This window comes from Meles meles, chromosome 13, assembly GCF_922984935.1.
Source record: "Meles meles chromosome 13, mMelMel3.1 paternal haplotype, whole genome shotgun sequence".
In the NCBI taxonomy this organism is placed as follows: domain Eukaryota; kingdom Metazoa; phylum Chordata; class Mammalia; order Carnivora; family Mustelidae; genus Meles; species Meles meles.
In genome coordinates this window covers 20,133,979-20,155,822 of record NC_060078.1, presented here as the reverse complement: position 1 = coordinate 20,155,822, position 21,844 = coordinate 20,133,979, and the positions used below count along the sequence as shown (strand labels likewise).

Here is a 21,844-nt window from a genome sequence, read left to right as displayed (position 1 = left end):
TACTTATTTAAAATAGGAAGCAGAGGTATGGAAAGAAATTCACCTTAAGAAACTGATAGACAGAATCAGGGTTTGTAGTATTTTAGATTGTGTATTCAAGATATGCCTTAAAGACACATCCATATTAAGTCATATAGGCTGCTTAATATCAGTATACACAATTTTGGTAAAAACTACCTACTGTAATACACAAAACTGTACATTTAAAAAATATCACTGATTGTACATGAAATATAGGAATGCTGATATTTGGTTTGATTCCTGTGACTTCCACGGTAATTCTGGATTTTAGCACATAGAAACGTGTTATTGACTACTACTGAGAATTCAAGTAGACTAAAAGAAATGATATGAATATTTTTGTTATCTTTGTCAAGTTGTTTGTATTACATATATATTCTGTCCTGGCTTTTCCTTCTAATCCATAAAACCCAAAGAACTAATCTCTAAAAATTCACCCGTTAACTACTCCTGTCTTAATATTTTTATTGCTCCTAATTATTTTTTCATTTTTTTTCTGAATCAGAAATGAATGCTATGTTTCTGAGTCTTTGAAAAATATTATATAAACAAAAATTTGTCTTCAAATTTTTGCTTTTAAGATCATGTAATTTAAGAGAATGTAGTTGTTTTCCCCCAAGTTTCTTTACTAGAAATATGCATGTGCCTGATTTTCAAGAGTGGGAAATAAAATCTACCTGTGCCTTTGATCTAGTTTTGTGACTACTATTTCTGTCATGAATGTGTGGCTTTCTGTTCAAGAGGCTTGACATCATGTGTTCCAAATCCTTCAATGTTCCTGCTTCAAGTGCCACTTCTTGGAATAGAATCCTGGAACATTAACATTTTAAGACCTTCTTCATGACTACTTTAAATCTACTATCACTTTGATCTAAATTTCCAGTATTGGTTCCTTTAATGGGTCAATTAAATACTCATGAAAATGAATAAAGAAGTTAATGTGCCCTTTTATTTTAGGCCCGGTCCACTTATAACTAAGCAGAATAAAATTCCAAGTTCATTTTTATTATATTTCCTCAGTGTCATCATCTCTGTCAAGAAGAGAATCATGGTCATAACAGGTCTTTCCTATACTAAGAGATTAATATACCTTAATCACACCCAATTTACTTTCTAGGTTAACTAAGTAATATTAAAAGGTGGTAACTTTCTTTGAAATTTATAAGTACAACCTGCATATACAGGATTTTGACAATAATTTAATGATAACTTTAATACAGAACTATATTCTAATATAATTAAACATAAAGAAACGGATCCTTACAAGACCAAAATAACCCACAAGCCATGAAGTTGGTTTTTACTTTTTCCTTTGTTTAAACAAATGTGCACCACAATGGTTCAACAAGTAAGGCAAATGCCATGAATATGAAAGCTGCAGTTTCCAATAGACCACATCTAGGACCCAGGGGAGGTGAATTAGACAGAAGTCGTAGTCATTCTAATTAAACAATCAGAAAACATCATGACAAGTTTGTTTGCAGTGTCAAAACTGTCTATTTAAGTTTCCTTTCTCTTAATGATCAGAGGTCCCACGTTGTCTCCAGTCTCTTCATTGTGTTTTGTGTGAGATCCATCGCAGAATGGGAACTAGAAAAAGAGAGGAGGTCAATGTCTAATTGCAAAATCACTATTAGCTTAGCAGAGTGGGGGTGCTGCTTATATATAACACACGTCAACTCCCAATAAAAAGATTTTCTTAGCCCACCTTATATAGGTATTCTTAAAGAGCATGTTTGAAGTATAAACACCAAGTAGAAGGAAGAAATCAACTTGTGGATAATACAGATGATTAATTGCATTTCCATTTGTGATATTTGTTCATGGATCCTGAGTATCTTTTCCATGTTTATATGTTACACTTACAATTTCCCATCTAGTGAACTATGTCCATTTAGAGCCTAAGTTCATTTGTTTAAAAATCAATTTGTGTGTTATCCCTTTGTTGATCTTTGCAATAATTTTTCCCAAAACTTTTTTCTAATTTTTTCATGTTAGTTTCCTATTAGTTTCATACAAACATGCCAGTATTTCCCCCCTTTTTTTTTAAAGATTTTATTTATTTATTTGACAGATAGAGATCACAAGTAGGGAGAGAGGCAGGCAGAGAGAGAGAGAGAGAGGAGAAAGCAGGCTCCCTGCCAAGCAGAGAGCCCGATGCGGGGCTCGATCCCAGGACCCTGGGATCATGACCTGAGCTGAAGGCAGAGGCTTTAACCCACTGAGCCACCCAGGCGCCCCCAGTATTTCCCTTTTTAACATTCTTCATGGAAACATCTTTCTCCTAGAGTAAATTTCTTTACATGATTTCACATTTTAAATATAACTGACATTTTGGGATTCAGTGGTAGAAAAGTGACCGAAGTAAATTTCTTTTAATTAATTATTTTGACAAAGAAAGATAGCAGAGCAGGAACGATAGCAGAGCAGGAACACAAGCAGGGGGAATAGGAAAGGAAGAAGCAGACTCCCCACTGGGCAGGGAGCCCGATGTGGGGCTAGATCCCAGGACCCTGGGATCATTACCTGATCCGAAGGCAGACACTTAACCCACTTAGCCACCCAAGCACCCAAGAAGTAAATTTTTTTTTTAAGATTTTATTTTTATTTATTTGACAGAGAGAGGCACAGCAAGAAAGGGAACAGAAGCACGGGGAGTGGGTGAGGGAGAAGCAGGCTTCCCTCTGAATAGGGAGCCAGATGCAGGACTCAATCCCCGGACCCTGGGATCATGACCTGAGCCAAAGGCTGACGCTTAATGATTGAGTCACACAGGCACCCCCAGAAGTAAATTTCTAACAGTGCCTGTCAGAGTGTGGTCCAAAGAAGTCCTTAAAGTTGTTCTGATTTGGTTTCATTATGTTTTAAAAAACATATCATATAATTCTCTTGATTTGTAGCATAAATTATTATTTAAAAGAAGTCCTGCTATTAAAAAATACAATTTTAGCTCAAAATTTCCCAGGCTGACTGAACCATGGATACTTTTTGTTGTTGTTGTTGAAGATTTTATTTATTTATTTGACAGAGAGAGAGATCACAAGTAGGCAGAGAGGCAGGCGGGGGGGGGGGGGGGGGGGGGGAGCAGGTTCCCCGCTGAGCAGATAGACTGATGGCAGGGCTGGATCCCAGGACCCTGAGATCATGACCTGAGCCAAAGGTAGAGGCTTAACTCACTAAGCCACCCAGGCGCCCCTGCCATGGACGCTTTTAATTCTGTTATCTATTATCATAGTGTTCTACAGAACACACTTTACAAAATGATGTTCTAAGATCCTGTTGCTTCAATATTATTAGAGTTTGAACAATTGTTATACCTTTATTCTTAATTTTACAAAGTTCTACCTATAAAAATGCCTATTTATAGGTTCTACATTATCATATTCATCAATCTACTCTGCTGGGAAAATAACGATGTTTAAAATATGCCTCAATATTTGGTAGAGCTAGGTTTCCTTCAAATTATTCTTGTTAGACTTTTCCTATTTATTCTCTATGTACCTTTATTAAACTTTACCAATTTTTCTTCCAGATAAACCTGAGAATTTTTTTTTGCCAAGTACTATTTAATTTCTCTTGGAATCCTCATCTTCAGGTCTCATGCATACTCTGATAACATTATTTCTGTCTTACATATTTTATAGTTATCATAATTAGGTATATTTTCATATCTAACTACTTACATATATATTATCAACAGTTTTTGCAGGCATAGCCTTCTTACTGTTAAATGACAAAAATTGGGGGGTGCCTGGGTGGCCCAGTGGGTTAAGCCTCTGCCTTCAGCTCAGGTCATGATCTCAGGGTCCTGGGATCAAGCCCCGCATTGGGCTTTCTGCTCAGCAGGGAGCCTGCTTCCTCCTCTCTCTCTCTGCCTACTTGTGATCTCATCTGTCGAATAAATAAATAAACTCTCTAAAAAAAAAAAAAAATGGAATTCAACAATGTTTTACGTGTCTCCTCAGGATTTTACACTTAGAAGGTCCAATTACTAGTAAATTATTTTTTTCTTTCCTTCTATTATTTATACCTTTTATTTCTACTTCACATTAAATAATGATAGCTAGCATCTTCGTTTTATTCTTGATGTCTGAAGTGTACCTAACATTCTAGAATCTAGAGTCACTGTTTGGTTTAAGGTACACTATTGCATTGAAGAGGCCAATTTAGAAGACTAAAGTAACAGGAATCTTAGCCTTAAGATTAAAATTGCCTCATTACTCACAGTGGAGGCAGTATAATTTTAGATACCTGAAAAAAGACAATAAGGGTATATAATCTTCAACTTTGACATTAGAAGTGTCTAAGATTAAAATATTGTTAATGAAATTCAATTTTAATTTTACTATTTGTATATAATTCCAAGATACAATAAATTAGTTAAAATTTACAGCAAGTCAAGGTACGAGCACATCTAATATTTCCAAGTAAAAATTCTATCTTGGGGTAGATAGCAACATCAGTGCAATGTATGTAAAGCTTTCTTTTCCTCTTTCTTTTCTCCTTCCCTCCCCTCCTCTTTTCCTCAATAGGATATGGTACACAGTATATTCCTGTTAAAAACAAGTCCTCACAACAAAAACAATCATTCTAAGCTCTCAGTTTTTTCTTGGCATGGATAAGAAAGAGGCCATAACAATTCATAAAAATCAAACTAAAATATACTCTGTAGCAGAGATCAGCATTTCAAGGTGACATGTTTAATAAACAAACACAGATGATTTTACAGTGAGAATACAAATTTACATTGTAAAAGATTCCATTTTTTATAAACAGCACACACAAAACATGTTACCGAACAGTTTTACATATACAGATTATAAAATGTATTTCTAAAATATAAAGTATTTAAAATAGAAAAGTCTTAAATAACTTACTGTTAACAGCATCTTTATTTTTTTGAATCTCATTTTGAAAATACTAAAAAATTCTAGAAAAATAATACATGTTCAAAAATTATTTCCCTCTCTACATAGAATCAAGAACAGGAGAGAAATATACAAAGAACATCTTATAAAAGGTTAAGAAAGCCATATATCTAAGATGAGAATATACTTCTTATATGATAATCCAGGTATGGCTAACAACAGAAATTTGTCTGTTTCCTGTTTTAAAAGAAAAAATATTTCTTTAAAAAGCAGCAAACAGGGGCATCTGGGTGGCTCAGTGGGTTGAAAACTCTGTTTTTGGCTCAGGTCATGATCCCAGGACCCTGGGATCGAGCCCCACATCAGGCTCTCTGCTCCGCGGGGAGCCTGCTTCCTCCTCTTTCTCTGCCTGCCTCTCTGCCTACTTGTGATCTCTGTCAAATAAATAAATAAAATATTAAAAAAAAAAAGGCAGTGAACAGTAGATTCTGGCTATTTGTTCAAAAAACTTTCATGCTTCCATAATATATAAAGCTTTTATGACTTGAAAATGTAAACCAAGCATTAAAAATCATTTTGTTCAGAAACACAGGTATCTTTTAATAGTACTTTATTAATCTCAGGAATTACTGACTTAGGGCAGATTCTTCTCCCAAACTTCATGTGAAGATTAGGTATTTTCATATTTACTCATTAGAGTTTTCACTTTAAGTTAATGAAATAAAACTAAACTTTTTTTTCCCCCCAACCAGGACCAAGATGAGTTACTGCAAGACTGGATTAGCAATTTCTTAAGAATATACTATACATATAAATGGGATATATTTATTGAAATTAATTCATGATTCTCAATATGAATGTCAATTACTTGGCATTAAAATGCAAATGATAAATTACATAACAATACTTGTGTTTTTCAGGAAGTGTCTTGTTCTATTTTTTTAACTTTTCTATGCAAGAGAAAGAAAATATGTGTATACTTTCAAATGTAATCTAGGAAGTATAGTAGTTTTTGTATTAATGCAATTATATATCAAAAACAAAAAATACCCTTTCATTGAAGATTTGAAATTTGTTAAATAGTCAAGCAAAGAGATGAAATAACAAAAAAACTCACAAAGGGTATATTTAATTCACATAGTCATCAATATTTAAAAGTAAAACCTCAATAACTGATGGAAAAGTTTAGCTCATGAGTGATTCTAAAATCTGTTCTAACACGCCAGTGTTTGTTATTAACAAATCCTGGAGAAAAACTTGCAAATTGAATTGGCTGAACTTCCTGTATGTCCAGAAAATAACATGTATTTGTTAACCCAATTAGTAAACTACAAATCCCACATATTTTTAAAATTAGAGAAGAGAGGACTTAGAGAAGAGGGTTAAAAAATGATTAGGGTCAACAAAAAAAGACGTAGAGATTCTTGCTTTTCATTTGGAAAGCTAGCAACATCATCAGTCTTCATAAAATACACAAGATTTGCTTCTTTTTAAAGACTTTAATCTCAAGTTACGATGTTTCTGGTTTTGGGGTATTTCAAGATAAAAATAAATAAATGCTCCTCACGTTTTGTATGTGCAACAATTAAAAAAAAATTATTTTCCTTCTCCAATCTTTGTATTTTTAATGAGTTTGAATTGTACTTCCCAAGGAAGTTGCCGGGGGCCATTTTGACTACCATGAACTCGGAGAAATAGTTTTGCTTTGGTTGAGAAAGAAAAGCAGTAAGATCTGACATTATCTGAGAGGATATGACATTTTATTCCATTCTTAGGGATTACTTTAAGTAAAATATAAGATAGTAGTAAAATATATTAAGAGAAATTAAGATTTTATAAGACTATCCTTATGTGGATTGAATAAGCTATGTAATCATCATTCAGAATTTTGTTTCAGACTCCATACACTCTCTTCCAAACCATTAATAGGCTGGAGACTTCTGTAACACACAGACAGACAGACAGACAGACAGACACACACACACACACACACACACCCTAAAACAAAAACAAGCACACCACTAACAAAAAACCCAATAAAAATCCCAAGTTGTAAATGAAGCAAAATGCTTCTACATAGTATGTTCAGTTGCGTTTCAACTTCATTTGAGTTCCTGACAATAACTGGCATGCCTTTCCTCTATTCTTATTTCTTAGTGTGTGTGCATCCACCTACTGTCCTTGTTCAAACTCTCGCCTGCCTCCTAGATGGCCAAAATACAACTCAGGTGAGTGGGGGTAGGGTGGCAATCTAGCAAGACTATGTTGCATACTCTTCCCTCTAACATTAAAGTTCTCTCACTTTCTTATTTCTAAAATAAAGCTCTCTCTTCCTTCCTGAGTTTCACATTTGTGCTCCCACTCTCATTTTCCACCTCTTTCAAGACAGCACTGTCTCAAATACTATCTTTCCCGCAGTCACTTCTCTATTGCCTCCTTTCTTTCTCCTGTCACATATGGATAGCCCTTTTGTAAAATACGATGAAATAACCAAGTTTCTGAAACAGCCGACGGCATACCAATCCTTGGAGGGAGGGGGGAGAGGACAAACAAGGCATATTTTAAAATGTAATTTCTGCACACTGCTAAGAGATGATTCATTAGGCCTGAGAAAACCACTCAAAAATGTTAAACCCACACAATGGGCTACTAATGATTGTACCTTAAGAATGAATTAGAACAGAATTAAAGATTTTATCATATGTAACTTTTTTGAGATAAGTAGAAAGGTGTTTTCATTTTGTTGCATTATAAACACAACTGGTTTATATGAAGAAAAAAATTACTGATTATGAACTCAATACACCCAAAGGTATTAATTAAAGTCTTTTGTACACTGGTAGGGAAATGTGTGAGTTGGCACCTCTGTGATAACCTTACATACCTCTGGAATGGGGGAGTTTCCAAAGATATCAGAAGAATAAGAACATCCATTAACAAGAATAAAATTCAAAGTGAATTCTTAACTGATTCATGTGGGAATAAAAAGTTCCTAAAATTCAGTGAAAACTCAGAACTGACAAATACTAAATGCAAAGAGGATAACAGCATAAAAGATAAGCCTTAAAAAAAGAGAAAATGGGAAATAAAATGACTGGTCTGTCATTCCTTTCCTTAATGTCTACTTATAGGAAATGACCATCTCTGGTTTAAGAATCTGGAAACTGTGTGATGAAAAAATAATCCCAGAATGTTTTGTTGAATTATAAAGTCTAATAAACATTTAAACCAGTAGCTTGTGTCCATTTATGATTCTTCCTGATACGCTTAAGATCTTAGTCCTCATATGTTCCTATTTGCTTTATTGACCCTTTCTTTACCCTCTGGGAAAATCCAACCAAGGCAAACACCCCTTACTTGACCTCAAATCTATGCTTTAGCTTTCACTCAAGCAGTCATCTTTCTTTTCCTTTCTATTCACTATGAAAGTTACTCAGACTCCTAGCATTTCATTTTTAGTAATTCACACGTTAACCCACTTAGACACAGCTTCTATTCTAATTATTCTGTTGAAATGACACCAAAAGGTCAATTGCCTAATTGTTTAATGCAACTCATACTATAATACTTATCTACTTGTCTTTGCACAAGCCTATGTTCATAGCCAAGTCTTTAAGAATATCATGGCTTCATAATGGAAAGGAGAAAGTTCCAGTTTTCTTCTAACTCTGGCCCATTTCATCTCCTTTTTCGGCTCTTATTCCTCTTTCAAAATGCAAAAAATTCCCTAAGATTTCATGCTTGATTTTTATTTGCATCAAGGATCTTGTTAAGCATTTTTAATGCTTAAACATAAGCACTCTTACGTTTAACTCCTCAGTTTTGCTGATTTCTATCTCCAACCCTGATGTCTCAGCTTTAGACCCACATTTCAGATTATCTGCTGAACATTTCCATTCAAATATCACCTTAAAATTCACTTTGGAATTGAATTCCTTGTCACCTTTCTAGAAAATCAGCTTTTCTTCCTGGAAGTCCTATTTCTGTTAGCAGTACCATCTCTTCTAATACTACAGGTTTAGATTCTTTAGTTTCAGTTTTTCTCCACCAATCTCCCTTATCAATCAGTCAGTGCATTAGCTTATCCTTCCCTCAAAATGTTTCCTCTATCTGTTCATTTTTCTCCACTCCTAGAACCATCACTCTAACATAAGTATCATAACTTTGTCTGGAAATTCCTGACAAGTTCCCATGTCTGCAGGCACAAACTCCTCGCAAAGGTACTCAAGACTCTCCTCAATTTGGACTTATTCCTGGGGGGATGGAAGAGCAGTGACCAGACTAGATTATTCATTGATCCCACCACCTTTGCTCACTTGAGTCCTTTCCTACAGATTTTAATAAAGACTCCCCCAAAATTAGTAGTTTATTCAAATACCACCACATTTTCCAAGGGCAATTTAAAGCCCATGTATATCACTATGCTATCCTAGAAAATTCTAGCCCACAGCGTAAGCTCTTTCTTTTATTTAAAGCACTGAGTCTACTGTACACTTCTCTGATACTTGATATTTTACAATTTAACTTTTCTCATGCGTATATAGTAGACACTAAATGATCATTAACTGAAGAACTACTAAACTGACTTAGAAATTCCTGAATTTCTAAAGGTATTGTTTTGCATATTTTGGTGATCAAGAGGGGAATAAAACCTATAATAAGCATTAATTTTTAAAATACAAACCAGGTCTGGTCTACAGAATATTACTGAGGATTATTTTCTAGAAACCCCCTAGTACTTATAAATAATCCCACATACCAAATGAACACTGTTCTTTTTAAGGTACAAATTGTAATGGAACTACTAATTTTTCACATTCCATATGTTCACCAAGCAGTTTCAAATACAATGGCATTATCTAAGCAATGTATCACTGGGTTATATATACACCATTATTTTATTGGGGAAGAGAGTTAGAATACACTTTCCAGTACCTAGTTTGTGACGTCTTCCTTATTTGATATACCATTTGTGATAATGGTTTTCCACTGTGGGAAGAGATGGTCCCTAACATGGGCTTTCAGAAACAGATAAATCATTTTTATTGTCTATTTTCTTTTTTTTTTTTAAGATTTATTTATTTGACAGAGAGAGAGAGAGAAAACACAGCAGGGAGAGGAGTGGGAGAAGCAGGCTCCCTAAGCAGGGAGCCTGATGCTGGACTCAATCCCAGGACCCTGGGATCACGACCTGGGCTGAAGGCAGACACTTAAGCCACCCAGGTGCCCTATTGTCCATTAAGTGTTATAGTATCATCTTTGGTGAAATCCATCTTATTTAAATGCTAACAGTGGCAGTAGCCTCACCATATTTCTTACAATACATCACATACAATGTATGAAGCTTTTCAAGATGACTTTAGGAAAGGATTTATCATCTTTACATCACTACCTGTCATCACTGTCTAAAGCTGCAGGTATCACAGATGAGAGTTCCAAATGGAACTTGATGAAATATAATTATCACAAAGAAGATTAAAAGAATCCTATTATGTATTTAACTACAGGAGCTATAGCTTAAAGAAAGCTTAGATACAGTGTCAATATATTTACCAGATAAGAAACTCTCAAGGATAGTTTTCCAAGTTTCTCCTGAATTTTCTAAAACTTGTCCTAGAATCCAGGAACTTAAAAAGCTCAAGAAAAGAATCTACCCTTCTGTTTTTCTTTGTGTTTTAGGCTGCATACTCTCTTTCCTGGGAGAGTGGAGGCAAAGATCCACTTGGGGAGGAAATCCTAAGAATAAATAAAGGGATTTTTTTTTTTTTTCCTCTTCTTGGTCAAGAATACAGTTACATTCACCTGAACTCAGTAAGGGAATAATGCAATTTTACTGCATAATTTATACATTTTAGAAATATAATCATGAAGAGAACATGGAAAACAGAGAAGAACAGAATGCATTAAAAAAGAAAGAAAGAAAAGGGGAGCCTGGTTGGCTCAGTCAGTGGAGCAGGTGACTCTTGATCTCAGGGTTGTGAGTTCAAGCCCCATGCTGGGCACAGAGATTACTTACAAATGAAAAAAAAAAAAAAAGATGAAGAGATATCCTAATAATATCTAGTGATACATGTTTGACAGAATAGTTTAAAAAAGAAATGTTACATTAAAGATGGCACTAACATAAAAGACTTATTTTCCTCACCTTTTTGGACCTCCAACAACGGCAATACACAGCTTTATCTCCCAAATCCTCCATATCATAAGCATGTACTATCTTGGGGTTGTCTTTCTGGATGTGAAGGTTTACCATAGATTTGTTGCGATGATCTTTAACATAAAATCTTTTGTAAGCTAGATAACCAACTGCAGCTGTCCCAGCAGCAATAGTAACTGCTGCGATCCATTCAACTAGAGTGGGGAAGGAAAACAGGAATAATCATCAAAACCAAAATATACACTAATAATGTGTATTTTTACTAACATGATATGTTCAGGAAATTCAGTGTTTGAGTTAAGCATTCTGATAGTCAAAAATTTTTACTATTAACAAAATAATCACAACGCAATGGTGTAACAATTCTTGTTAAGACTTGCCCCAGCCTTTACTGAGGCAACTGCGTATTTTCTATTGAAAATAGCTAAATTGAGATAGAGGAAAACTTAAAAAAAAAAAGAAAAAGAAAAAGAAACCGATGTTTAATAATTTTTAAAAAGTGTTCATAGATTTAAAATAAAATGCAAACCTGAAGATACCTATGGCTTAAAAAAAAAAACTGATAAATAAAAAATTCAGATTATAAAGACTACCCCCACCCAAAAAATCAGGAGGTGATTATGTTAACAAACTGACTCATCAGAGTTCATCTAAATAGTAGGTCCTTTAGTGATTTTAAAGTGCATAACCACAAAAAGAATTGGTATCTGAAGAAAACAAACAAACAAACAAAAGGACAAATAAAACAAAGCTGCCCTTAAACATTCAAAGAAATATATCCAGCAGGATTCTGGGCTTCAGTCACTCAAAAGTTTTTGTTTTTGTTTTTTAAATTTCAAAGTGCTTTCTCATTAGAGTAAAAGTCAGAATGTATTAAATCAGAATGTATTAATTTCTTATTTCAGAGAAAACATGAATATAATTACAGTTATATTCTCAATAAAGTCTAAATTTCCATTACCCACCAGTGGATGATGATTTGAATTCCCTACGAACGTCATTTTTAATTTAATGACATTTTTCTACTCAATTATTTGCTTGACTAACTATTTATTCTTTTCATGTAGCTTTTCAAGGAGCCTTTAGAAACCCAAGCACTTAACTACCCCAGTTCCACAGAATGTTGGAGAGTAGAAAGTTCTGCATAGTCTGGTTAGCCTCAGCCTCAGAGGAGAGTTGTCTATTCCCAGCATGGAGTGAACTGCAGGAAGAAGTTGAACAGGGGTCAGGATAAACACACTGGACTGCTTTCCAGCACTTCCTGAGTCAGATCTTCTCTGTGTTTGTAATAAGTTCCCAGACTATCAAATAAAGCTCTAGAAAGATAAGTACAAAAAACACATTCCAAGAAGAAATAAAAACATATAATGAATAATTAACTGTATGGCTTATTTGCACTATTGAGTCAAATTTCTTATTTGTGATTAATCACCCTTTCTAATAGTGTCCTACATTAAATTGGAGCTCATTCTTACAAAACTGTAACGGGAAGGAACAACCATTCTCACACTTAGTTCCTTTTATCTTGGGTCCTCTCTTTCAACTCATTCCTTGGATTCTACTTTCAACTACAGTATTCTCTACAAAACAGTTTTCCTTCCCACAATATTTCTATTCCTCCTTGCTAAAATCCTTTTAAAATAAACATTAACATGATGTCCTTCCCAGGTGCTACATGACTAAGACAAGTTAATAAGTTATTTGACAGCTTCAAACTTTGGACTCACTAAAGAATGTTTTTAACTACACATTTTGTGTAGATTGGTCTTGAATTTTAGTGCAGCTTCATGATATTACCCTGTAGCAATTCCAAAAAGGGCTGAAACTTCACTCTGATTTCTAGCTTGGTTCATGATAGTCTTTTCTGATGTATTATTTACCATGGAACTCCCTTGAGAAAGGACTCAACGTCAGGAGCTGTAGCAATCTGCTTCTAAGTTAATGGAAAGCCACTCTGATTAGCTAATGTACGTATCACAAAATGGACTAAAATACTGCTATGCATAGTATATGTTCAATTATATTTGCTAAATATGATCTTCAGTATAAACTTTAAAGGAGGAAATATCCCAAAAGAATAAATTAACACAATAAAAATTGTTAATTTTAGTTATACCCTACTTTTTAGGGGAATTATGAAGTAATCCCTAGCAGATTTGCTTTAATAGTGCCAACCTATATCAAAAAGGTCTGAAACCCAAAGAACTAAAATTGGTTAAGATTAATTTGTCTCACAACATAAGAAAGAAATCCTATAGGAATTTCTACCTGAAAATCATAATAGGCCAAAAGAATCTTTCTTAACCATCAAAACAGTCTTCTATTCTCTTTTCTCATATTAGCCACTGAATCCATATGGTGACTTTTTTTTTTTTTAAACCTTTACCTCTCTGGAATTTTTGACAGTGGAATAAACGACAGAATAACTGACACACAAAAGAGGCAATGGCAAATGAAGAAATGGAAACTGAGTCTAGATATTACTGAAAAGTAGCTGCCCCACAGGGAATCAAAACACGCAGTGTTACTCTACCCCCTAACAAAGGTGACTTATGACCCTATATAAATGTCATAGTACCGTCTGTGTGCTAGGAAAATGGCTTTGCATTTGTTCCAGTGGGTTTTTTAGAATCAGGGCTAGATAAATTCTTAAGAATCCCCCCCCCCAAAACCTAATTCTCTAATCTCATAGAGACAAATGTAAGTTCCCAGAATAAGACATATGTCACTGTTTTATCATTTCATGATAAATGAATCATTTTTTTTTTTTTCTGGCAAAAAGCGGTGGATACCACTGGCAACTCTAGGGAAAAGAAGGAAAAGGAAACTGTAGAGACAAGCAAGAATGATGATTGCCTGAAAAGTTAACAATTAGAATAGAGAAAGAACTGAAAACCGAAGACAACAAACTAATAAAAACAATAAAACCTAAGTAACATTTAGTTTTTGATAGTGGGCATATTCTATTAAGAATAAATACAATCTCAAAGGCAAAAAGAGACTTTACTAAAACCCAATTTTCAAAGACATTTCAGCTGGCACCTTTCAGACATTCTTTCCTAACCGGGGTCCAGAAAACTCCTGAGCACTACTACTGCCTCTCCTGGTTTTACCCTTACTTCCTGTCTCTTATAGACATCTCTCAAGGTACAGTATTCCTACAGTTAAATCAAACCCCACCCTTCCCAATCTTGCTTAGCCATGCTTTCTCTCTCTACAAATACAATGAATAAGCCAATATAAAAAACGAAATACAGGAAATACATTTCTAAATAATCCTTTCCATTCTTACTCTTCCCTTGGTCTACTATTGTATAATATTGATTTGTATAGCAGAATACTGGTTTTCTCTCAGGATAATTCAGATATTGAAAACAATCTCTTGTTTATAACCCATTCCCCAGCTTTTCTCTTCTACTGTGGAAATTATTTTGTTTTAACTTAAGACAGAAATCTCACCCTGTTTCTATTCCTTTAGTCCCTTATCTGTCCAAAACGGTCCTCTCCTCCCCAGTGTCAACTGCCACAGAATCAGAATGTCCTTTTCTTCTCAGGAGAGGGGGAGGGGAACTATGTTTAAATCTTTCCCTCCGTAAGGTCTCTCTCCCAGATCAGCAGGCTATGCCCGGTAATGTTTTTTTCTTAAGGCCTGGCTTACAGGTGGTGTTCAATGTTAGCTGAATAAAAAAAAAATTACAGATTATTAATTTGAATTTGCAACTCCATCTGTCTATTTTACCATCACATTGCTCTTACACCAACTGACTTATCTTTGGCCTCATCTTAACCTACTGTATAAGTGTGGGACTTAAAACATTTCTTTATATTAAAAATAAAACTTTAGGAATGCCTGGGTCACTGAGTCAATTAAGTATCTGCCTTCAGCTCAGGTCATGATTCCAGGGTCCTGGGATGGAGCCCTGAATTGCATGGGGTTCCTTGGTCAGCGGGGAGCCTGCTTCTCCTTCTGCCTGCTGCACCTCCTGCTTGTGCACTCGCGTACGCGTGCTCTCTCTCATAAATAAAATCTTAAAAAAATAAAAGTAAAATTTTATTATGGAACACTTCAGACATATACAAGGATTACTATAATGAACTCCCATTTACCCTCATTCAGCTCCAACAAGGATCAACTCACTGCCAATTCTGTTTCATCTATAGTTCCTAATGTCCCCCCATATTTATTTATTGTATATAACCTAAAGGAGCAGATTCAATGACTTTTAGAGGTATCAAGGAGCAACACATATAGTAAACTTCCTAAAAGTCATATACTGGGTTGAGGAGGGGTCACTAAAGACGGGGGACTCCACTGTAGTGAAAGATGCTTAATGTTAGAAACTATAATAAACTAGTAGTATCTGGTATCACATAAAAAATAAGTTCAGCGTAAGTATGTTGATTATACCTCAATAAGGGAAAAACATAGGTTGGCATCACCCACCCAAAGTATATCAAGAACCATCTCACTGAATAGGATCTCTGGATTTCAATTCCAATGACTTATTCTCATTGACTCGCCCAGATTTATGTCCTGGCCTGATCCCTATTAATTTTATTTATAACCCACAACCCATTATTTTTCTTCTGAATACAAACAAGAATTCTACCTGCATAGGCAACACCCTTTTATTTTTTATTTAACACATACTTACAAAGCACATACTATTTTAAGCCCTTTATAATTATTAATCTGTTTAGTTGAGAAGAGACTTCTTTTCAATTCATCTTCCCCAAATTAAAAAAATCAAAATTTCAGATTTTTTAGTGTGGTTTAAAACTTGGGAACAATTTCAGGTCTAAATATTACAAGGTGGACTCCCAATACATTATCTGTCCCTTCCCTGCCAAACTACTATGTTTGGAGAAGAAGATAAGAAGGTGCTGGATGAAGAGATTTACAAAGGTTTTGGACCTTTGCCCACAGTCCTCCTAACAACCTTTACACTTTTAAGTGAAATAAGAAGTAGTTACTTCTCATTACAAAGTTGAGTACTTCAAGTTTAAGCTGATAACCCTCTTCAACAAGCAATTTCCTATCCCTAGAAAACAGCAAACCAATAGGAAAGTCACCTTTGGATTCCTTTATGGTTGGATTACACACACACACACACACACACACACACACACACACACAAAACAGCAAGCTAATGGGAAAGTCACCTTTGGATTCCCTTTTGGTTGGATTAAACACACACACACACAACTTGTCTAGATTGCAAGATTGGCCAGCAGGGAGTCTTAAGAAGTCCTAGAGTTCACTTACTTCACATTTCAATGGGCACTAAACCCTAGGTTTAAAATACACAAAATGACTCCACATTTTAAAAACGTGTTGGAATCTTTTGGCCCATATCACAAAAGTGCAAACTGTCTTCCTATAAAATTATCAGTGGCTCAAATCATATGATTATCTTATTTTACACAACAGTCTTATTCCTGAGAAAATACAGGTTTGGGTTTTTAAAAAACAAAAACAAAAATTGTATTTTAAGAGCACCAAGATCCCTCTATTTAAAGATTAGCATCCTTTGAAATAAGTTTTATAAATAATCACCTCCTACGGACTTCATTAGTAAGTAAAAATGTCATGGGTTATCACCCTAACTCTGCCAGGTAACTTTTGGAAACAGACATGAAATTCTCCAATTTAAAGAACAGATTACAAAATTAGGTCTCAGGTTAACAGAGAGCCTTTACAGAACCTGGGCACTCTAGATGCTCAATATTTACTAAATGAACCAACAAGGCTCTTTTTAATTAGCTTCTGGACAATCTCTTTACCTTTACTTAACAACTGTTAGAGGTAACCAAACCATGAGGCGTGGCGTTTTATACCTGGGCAGAGTATTTTATTACTTGTGCACAGTACTATATTAACAGGTCTACCACCACCAAGAATTGTTATAATGTGAATCTCAACATTAGTAGATTCTAGCAAATCTCTTAATTTTAACTGGACCTGTTTCCAAACGCCAGACTAGAGCAAAGGAAGCAAGGCTGAGAAAGCCGAGAGTTCAAAGAGCTCGGTTTTCAATCCTCTCTCCTGGACTACTGCCACGGAGTGGCAGATGCCAGAGGGATTAAAAAAAGGGGGAAAAAAAAAAAACCAACCCCACAATAACAACAACAAAAAACCTGGGAAAACTGAAGATCTTGGGTTGGGTTTCTTTCCATTAAGAAAATGTGCAAAACTGAGATGTGATTAGTCACGCATTGCTTCAGGGTTGCAGAAAATCGATGGTCTGACTCCACGGTGATTTAAACTTGTGAAGGGGGAGCAGTTCTTTAAAAAAACAAAAACAAAAAAAACCCAACCAAACAAAAACCAACAACAACAAAAAACTTCCCTCTTTTCCAAGCTCTGATTTAAGAAAACAGAGTTGTCTCAAGGGAGAACAAGAAAAAAAAAAAAAATCTAGCGGCGGAATCGTTAGGTTTTAGGACACGGCTAGTTAAGGAAAATGTGGTCCAGACTTGGGTAGATGCTTCCATGGCCCCCGTACCCCTTAGGCCTGGAGAGATCACCAATTCATACCGACATCGCCCCCTTTCCTGGTTTGGCCCAGGGAGTCCGCAGGCCCGCCCTACGCTTGCCCTTCTACATCTCAAGGTTACAGGGCTGGCGGGCTCGCAGGGCAGCGGTAACTAACAGCCCAGAGAGGAGCTGAGGAAGCAGCCACCGGTGCGCAGGCCTCCAGCCTCACCCGCTCCCAGGCCCCACTTCACCTCGTACGCTGGAAGTCAGACTCATGGCGCCGTCGCTTGCAAGGAGTGTGCAAAGGGCACTAAGCACAAAGAGGTTCTTGCGGAGGCCCGGAGTCAAGGTTCGAGAAACGTCCGACGCGTACAGACTCCAGGCCGCTAAGGCGCAGGCGCCGCGGCTGGCGGTGAGCCGGTGTGTATTGACACTCTAATTGATGTTGAGCATGCGCGGAGCTGCGTCCCAGTCTAAAGTCTTGAGTCCGGATTTTGACAGCGGGAAAAGTAGGGAGGAGGAGACCTAGAGAGGTAGCAACTGAGTGTGCGCAATCGTATAGGGCGGAGTCCTAGAGCCTGGGGCAGGGCTTGGAGAATAGAGATTCTAGGCCAGACTGAAGTCTTTTCCAGGTGTGCGTGTTTCTTACAGCAAAGGACAGGTGCTGGTAGTACACTTGACATAATCAGGTATCTAAGATTTTATCTAGTTTTCTTGCTCAGTTCGACACCTGCAAGGCCATGACCAGTTTTCATTATAAAATGCCAGTGGCAGACAAGTCCTATTTCAAAACCTCACCTCGCTCTCGGTGTACGTCACTTTCTTCTGCTTTTGAGCCAGTTATCCATTGAGGACCCTGTAACCCGCGCCAAGGGTTGAGTAGGAGAAACAAAGCGGCTTATTTCTTCAAAAAATGTACTCAAAAAGATACCAAGATTATTCTCTATCTCCTAAGTCTGCAATTAGTGTCAGTTACAAAATATTTTATAAAAGCGGTTTAGGGGCCCAAATTGGGGAAGGGGGTTAGAATTAACTCAAAGGGTGTTTTGAAGATGCATTTTCTAAGAAGCTGCTTGTTTTTACTCTTCTTGTTTCCATGCGGGATGGGAGCTGGAGGGAGTTGATTGCTGGGTAGCCTCCCAAGCCAAGGCATCACCGCCTCCCAATTCTCAACTTGTTCCTCACACCTGGAAGCCCCTGGAGTCTTTGAGCCGGACCACAGGAAGCGCTGAAACGCCCACTGAATGAATGAAGCTACAACAGCCCGGCTGGCACTGTAAAGCCAGCTCAGCGGTGGGGGGTGAGAAAGACCGCGAGGGCCCTTGCCCCATCCCGTAGCCTTCTGTTCGCGCTGGCTGCGCCAGGCTCCCGCCCCGCTGCAGGGGATCCCGTCGGGCAGCCTCTGGGCATGCTCAGTAGCAGCGGCGGCCGCGGGTCGCGCAGTCGGAAGCTCGCGGCTGCGGCGGCTGTGCAGGCGGCGCTGACGCGCTTGGCAGCTGAGGGGACTGGAGGACGGCGGGAGGGGCGGGGGAGCAGGAGGTGGGGCCGCCCTCGCCGTCAGGGCCCCAGGGAGAGCGGGGCGCCGCCGCGGCCGCCGCTCCTCGGCTAGGTTCCGCTTCCAGGGCTGCGCCGGCAACCGTAGCCGCAGCGGCAGAGCAGCAGGAGTCGGGAGCCGCGCTCCGCCGAGAGTTGGGCAGGGGAGCGCTCGCGCTTCCGCGGCGTCATGGGCCCCCTTCCCGGGCCTCAACGGGCACCAGCCGCGGGAACCCCCGGGCCTCCTCGCGGCCAAGCCTAAGCGACCCTCGGGTTCTCCGGCTCCCCCTCCTTCCGCCTTATTTTTTTCCTGCTCTCACTGCGGCTATACCTTCAGCTTCGGCTCTCCGTTATGGCAACGGAGCCGCCATCCCCCCTCCGACTTGAGGCGCCCGGCCCCCCAGAAATGCGGACCCCACCGGTGAGCGAAGCCCCCCCCGAGGGCACCCCGAAGCCGGCAGGCGGCAGGCTCTGCTTCCTCAACGGCTGCGTGCCCCTTTCGCATCAGGTGGCTGGGCACATGTACGGGAAAGACAAAGTGGGTAAGTGGGGGGGGGGGGTGGCGTGGGGCTCGCCGCTCGCCTTTCGGTTGTATGAGCCCCCCGGCCGGCCGAGGCAGGTTGGCGCTCACAGGCTGGGCTAGACTGCCCTCCGGTCTGCGCACAGCACCCCAGGCCTATTCCGCTGCCCCCCGGAGCCTCGAGACCCGTGCAGCAGAGGCTCGAAAGGGGGGGAGAGATTTTTAGGGTGGGGGGCATCAGGCCAGCAGCGGGAGGTGGGGGGGAGAGGAGTGCCTAGTCTTACCAGGAGGGTGGTTGTTGATTGGAGACGGCGTTGTTATTGAAAAATAGGAACTTACTGGACGGGGAAGTAAATTCTCCCCTGAGCGCAAGGTCTGTTTATTATAGGCGGGGAGCAATTGCACAAGAAAAGGAATGAAATGCAGATGATGCTAATCTAGTGCTTCTCTTCTGTGTGCAGCTGCATAGCTGGAGGGGAAGAAAAAACACAGGGCTTATTTCACTTATTTATTTACTGGGAACGTTTTATTGGCTTATCCAGGATCTTTCTCCCCATTCCTTTGAGAGGTTTTTCTGGTGTCTCCTGGGTTTCTCAGAAGGCGTGGTTCCGGTAATGCAGAAACTCGAATTCGTGGTAGGAAATATACCCTGCTGTTACTAGAAAGGTACACAGTTAAGGCATTCAGTTGTTCTTGATTACCTTTTTAAGACTGTGTCATGGTCTGTGTAACACATTTTGTGAGCCCACCACGTTTAAAGCACAATGTAGGGCCTATCGCAGTTGATTCTCTTGCTGATGTAAAAGTTGAGTTTAGGAACCGTAATTCACCTAGTTTACTCACACTGGTTCTCCGGGCCATGATTACTTGGGGAATCTGATGTATGAGTATGTGAGTAATGCAGATTTTAGACTTAGAAGCCATTAGATACAGTTTGGTTTATGTTAGTAAAATGATTCGGGCTTAGGGTAGTAAGATAATATTGACATTTTTAGAAGAGTAACTGAGGCCAAACCTGGTTAAGTGGCAAGCCTGAAGTCACACGTCACTGCGTGTTAGAATCGGGAAACCAAGGGTCATGCCTCAGAACACTGTACATCGTGTATTGTTCTTGCACATAACTCATCCAACAAGGATTTTTGAAAGTGGATGAGTATTTGTTTGAATCTTTGTATGTATGTTATTTCTCAAAGAGCAATATTTCTTCCTGCTTTTATCTTTACCCACCTTTCTTTTTTTATGGTGAAATTTAGGTGTTAATGATGATGTCATGTAGACTCTGCCTTTGTCCCCACTGAACTGTGAGTTCCTTTAAGTTAGGGACCAAATCTATTTATTCTCATAGCCTTGTCCAGGGATTGGGGCTTAGGCAAATTGGGAAATGTTGAAAGAGTGAAAAATGACAGTTCATTTAGTACACGGAGGCAAGGAAACAAATATAGTTCTCAAGGTGCTTAGCCTAGATGTAAGGAAATTGCTTAAGATGCTTTGCACAGACATATTCTTGTGTCTCTTCTGGTATTGAAAGTTTGAGAGTAATTATGGAATTATTGTTAGTAAATTTATACTGCATACCTACTGATTTATTTTAATGAATTGTAATGATAATATTCCTAATAGTATTTTAGAAGCGTTAAAAAAAATAATTGTTTTCCATTCATGTACAAAGGAAAATGGATAAAATACCCCAGAATACACACAATTTCAATGGTGATTGTCATTTGAGAGTGTAACCACTGCTTATCAAAGTGTGTAATAGTGAACCGATTCAGCCTATTCACAAAGGTACTCTAAATGTGACTTTATACCACATTGCAAACAGTGGCTGAAAGTTGTTTTGGCATCCAAATTACCTAATTGAAGGAGTAGTTGAGATTCTAAAAGTCCTTAATTTTATTTATTATTGCATTCAATTTGAAAAATTTTGTAAGATACTCTTGACTAGGGATTGTCTGTATCACTAGTGCACAGTGCCTCAAACATACTGTGCTAGCAATCTAATAAATATTTTATTGAATTTATTTCATAGTTATTTACACAGCCTAGCATATATTAATGAAAGGACACCTGAATGATGATAATCTTATGTATTCATAAAATGGATAACAAGATGCTCAGTAATTCAAAGTTCAAGAATTTATTGTGTCTGTCTACTACCATAAATCACTTACAGTTGTAAAGTACTTTGTGTGGATTATACTTTGCCTTGGATGTCAACTGAAATTTTCAGAGTAAATTTTCTTAAAGACAGTGTGTGGATATTTGTT

The 21,844-nt window shown here is 37.9% G+C and overlaps 2 protein-coding genes across 4 annotated transcripts in view; one reads left to right on the top strand and one right to left on the bottom strand.

Moving 5' to 3' along the window:
* Positions 1 to 948: 948 nt before the first annotated feature.
* CISD1 (CDGSH iron sulfur domain 1) lies at positions 949 to 17,989 on the bottom strand. 2 transcript variants are annotated; one of them, XM_046026959.1, is made up of 4 exons: positions 17,776 to 17,989; positions 12,153 to 12,247; positions 11,035 to 11,240; positions 949 to 1,611 (listed from the first exon to the last, which is right to left on the bottom strand). In XM_046026959.1, the coding sequence occupies exons 2-4, from the start codon at positions 12,190 to 12,192 to the stop codon at positions 1,522 to 1,524; spliced, it is 336 nt and encodes a 111-aa protein (XP_045882915.1). In that variant the 5' UTR covers positions 12,193 to 12,247; positions 17,776 to 17,989; the 3' UTR covers positions 949 to 1,521. The 2 variants fall into 2 exon arrangements, with proteins under 2 accessions (XP_045882915.1, XP_045882916.1); XM_046026960.1 differs by lacking the exon at positions 12,153 to 12,247 and having other exon boundaries at positions 17,776 to 17,981.
* A 966-nt stretch (positions 17,990 to 18,955) lies between these two features.
* IPMK (inositol polyphosphate multikinase) overlaps positions 18,956 to 21,844 on the top strand; it is a 49,273-nt gene continuing 46,384 nt past the window's right edge. Inside the window, exon 1 of one of the 2 annotated variants that reach the window (XM_046027490.1) lies at positions 18,956 to 19,599. In XM_046027490.1, the coding sequence (XP_045883446.1) occupies positions 19,410 to 19,599 (190 nt within the window). In that variant the 5' untranslated portion in view covers positions 18,956 to 19,409. The remainder of the gene's footprint in view (positions 19,600 to 21,844) is intronic. The other variant, XM_046027491.1, reaches the window with a different exon arrangement.

Excerpts from the sequence above, each read along its gene's own strand:
- CISD1 (XM_046026959.1), bottom strand. The coding sequence starts at position 12,192 with ATGCAGAACTTTCTACTCTCCAACATTCTGTGGAACTGGG. Across the intron at positions 11,241-12,152 it reads CAACATTCTGTGGAACTGGG|TTGAATGGATCGCAGCAGTT; the intron begins GTAGTTAAGTGC and ends TCCCCACTCTAG. Across the intron at positions 1,612-11,034 it reads GTTGTTGGAGGTCCAAAAAG|TTCCCATTCTGCGATGGATC; the intron begins GTGAGGAAAATA and ends CTCTTTTTCTAG.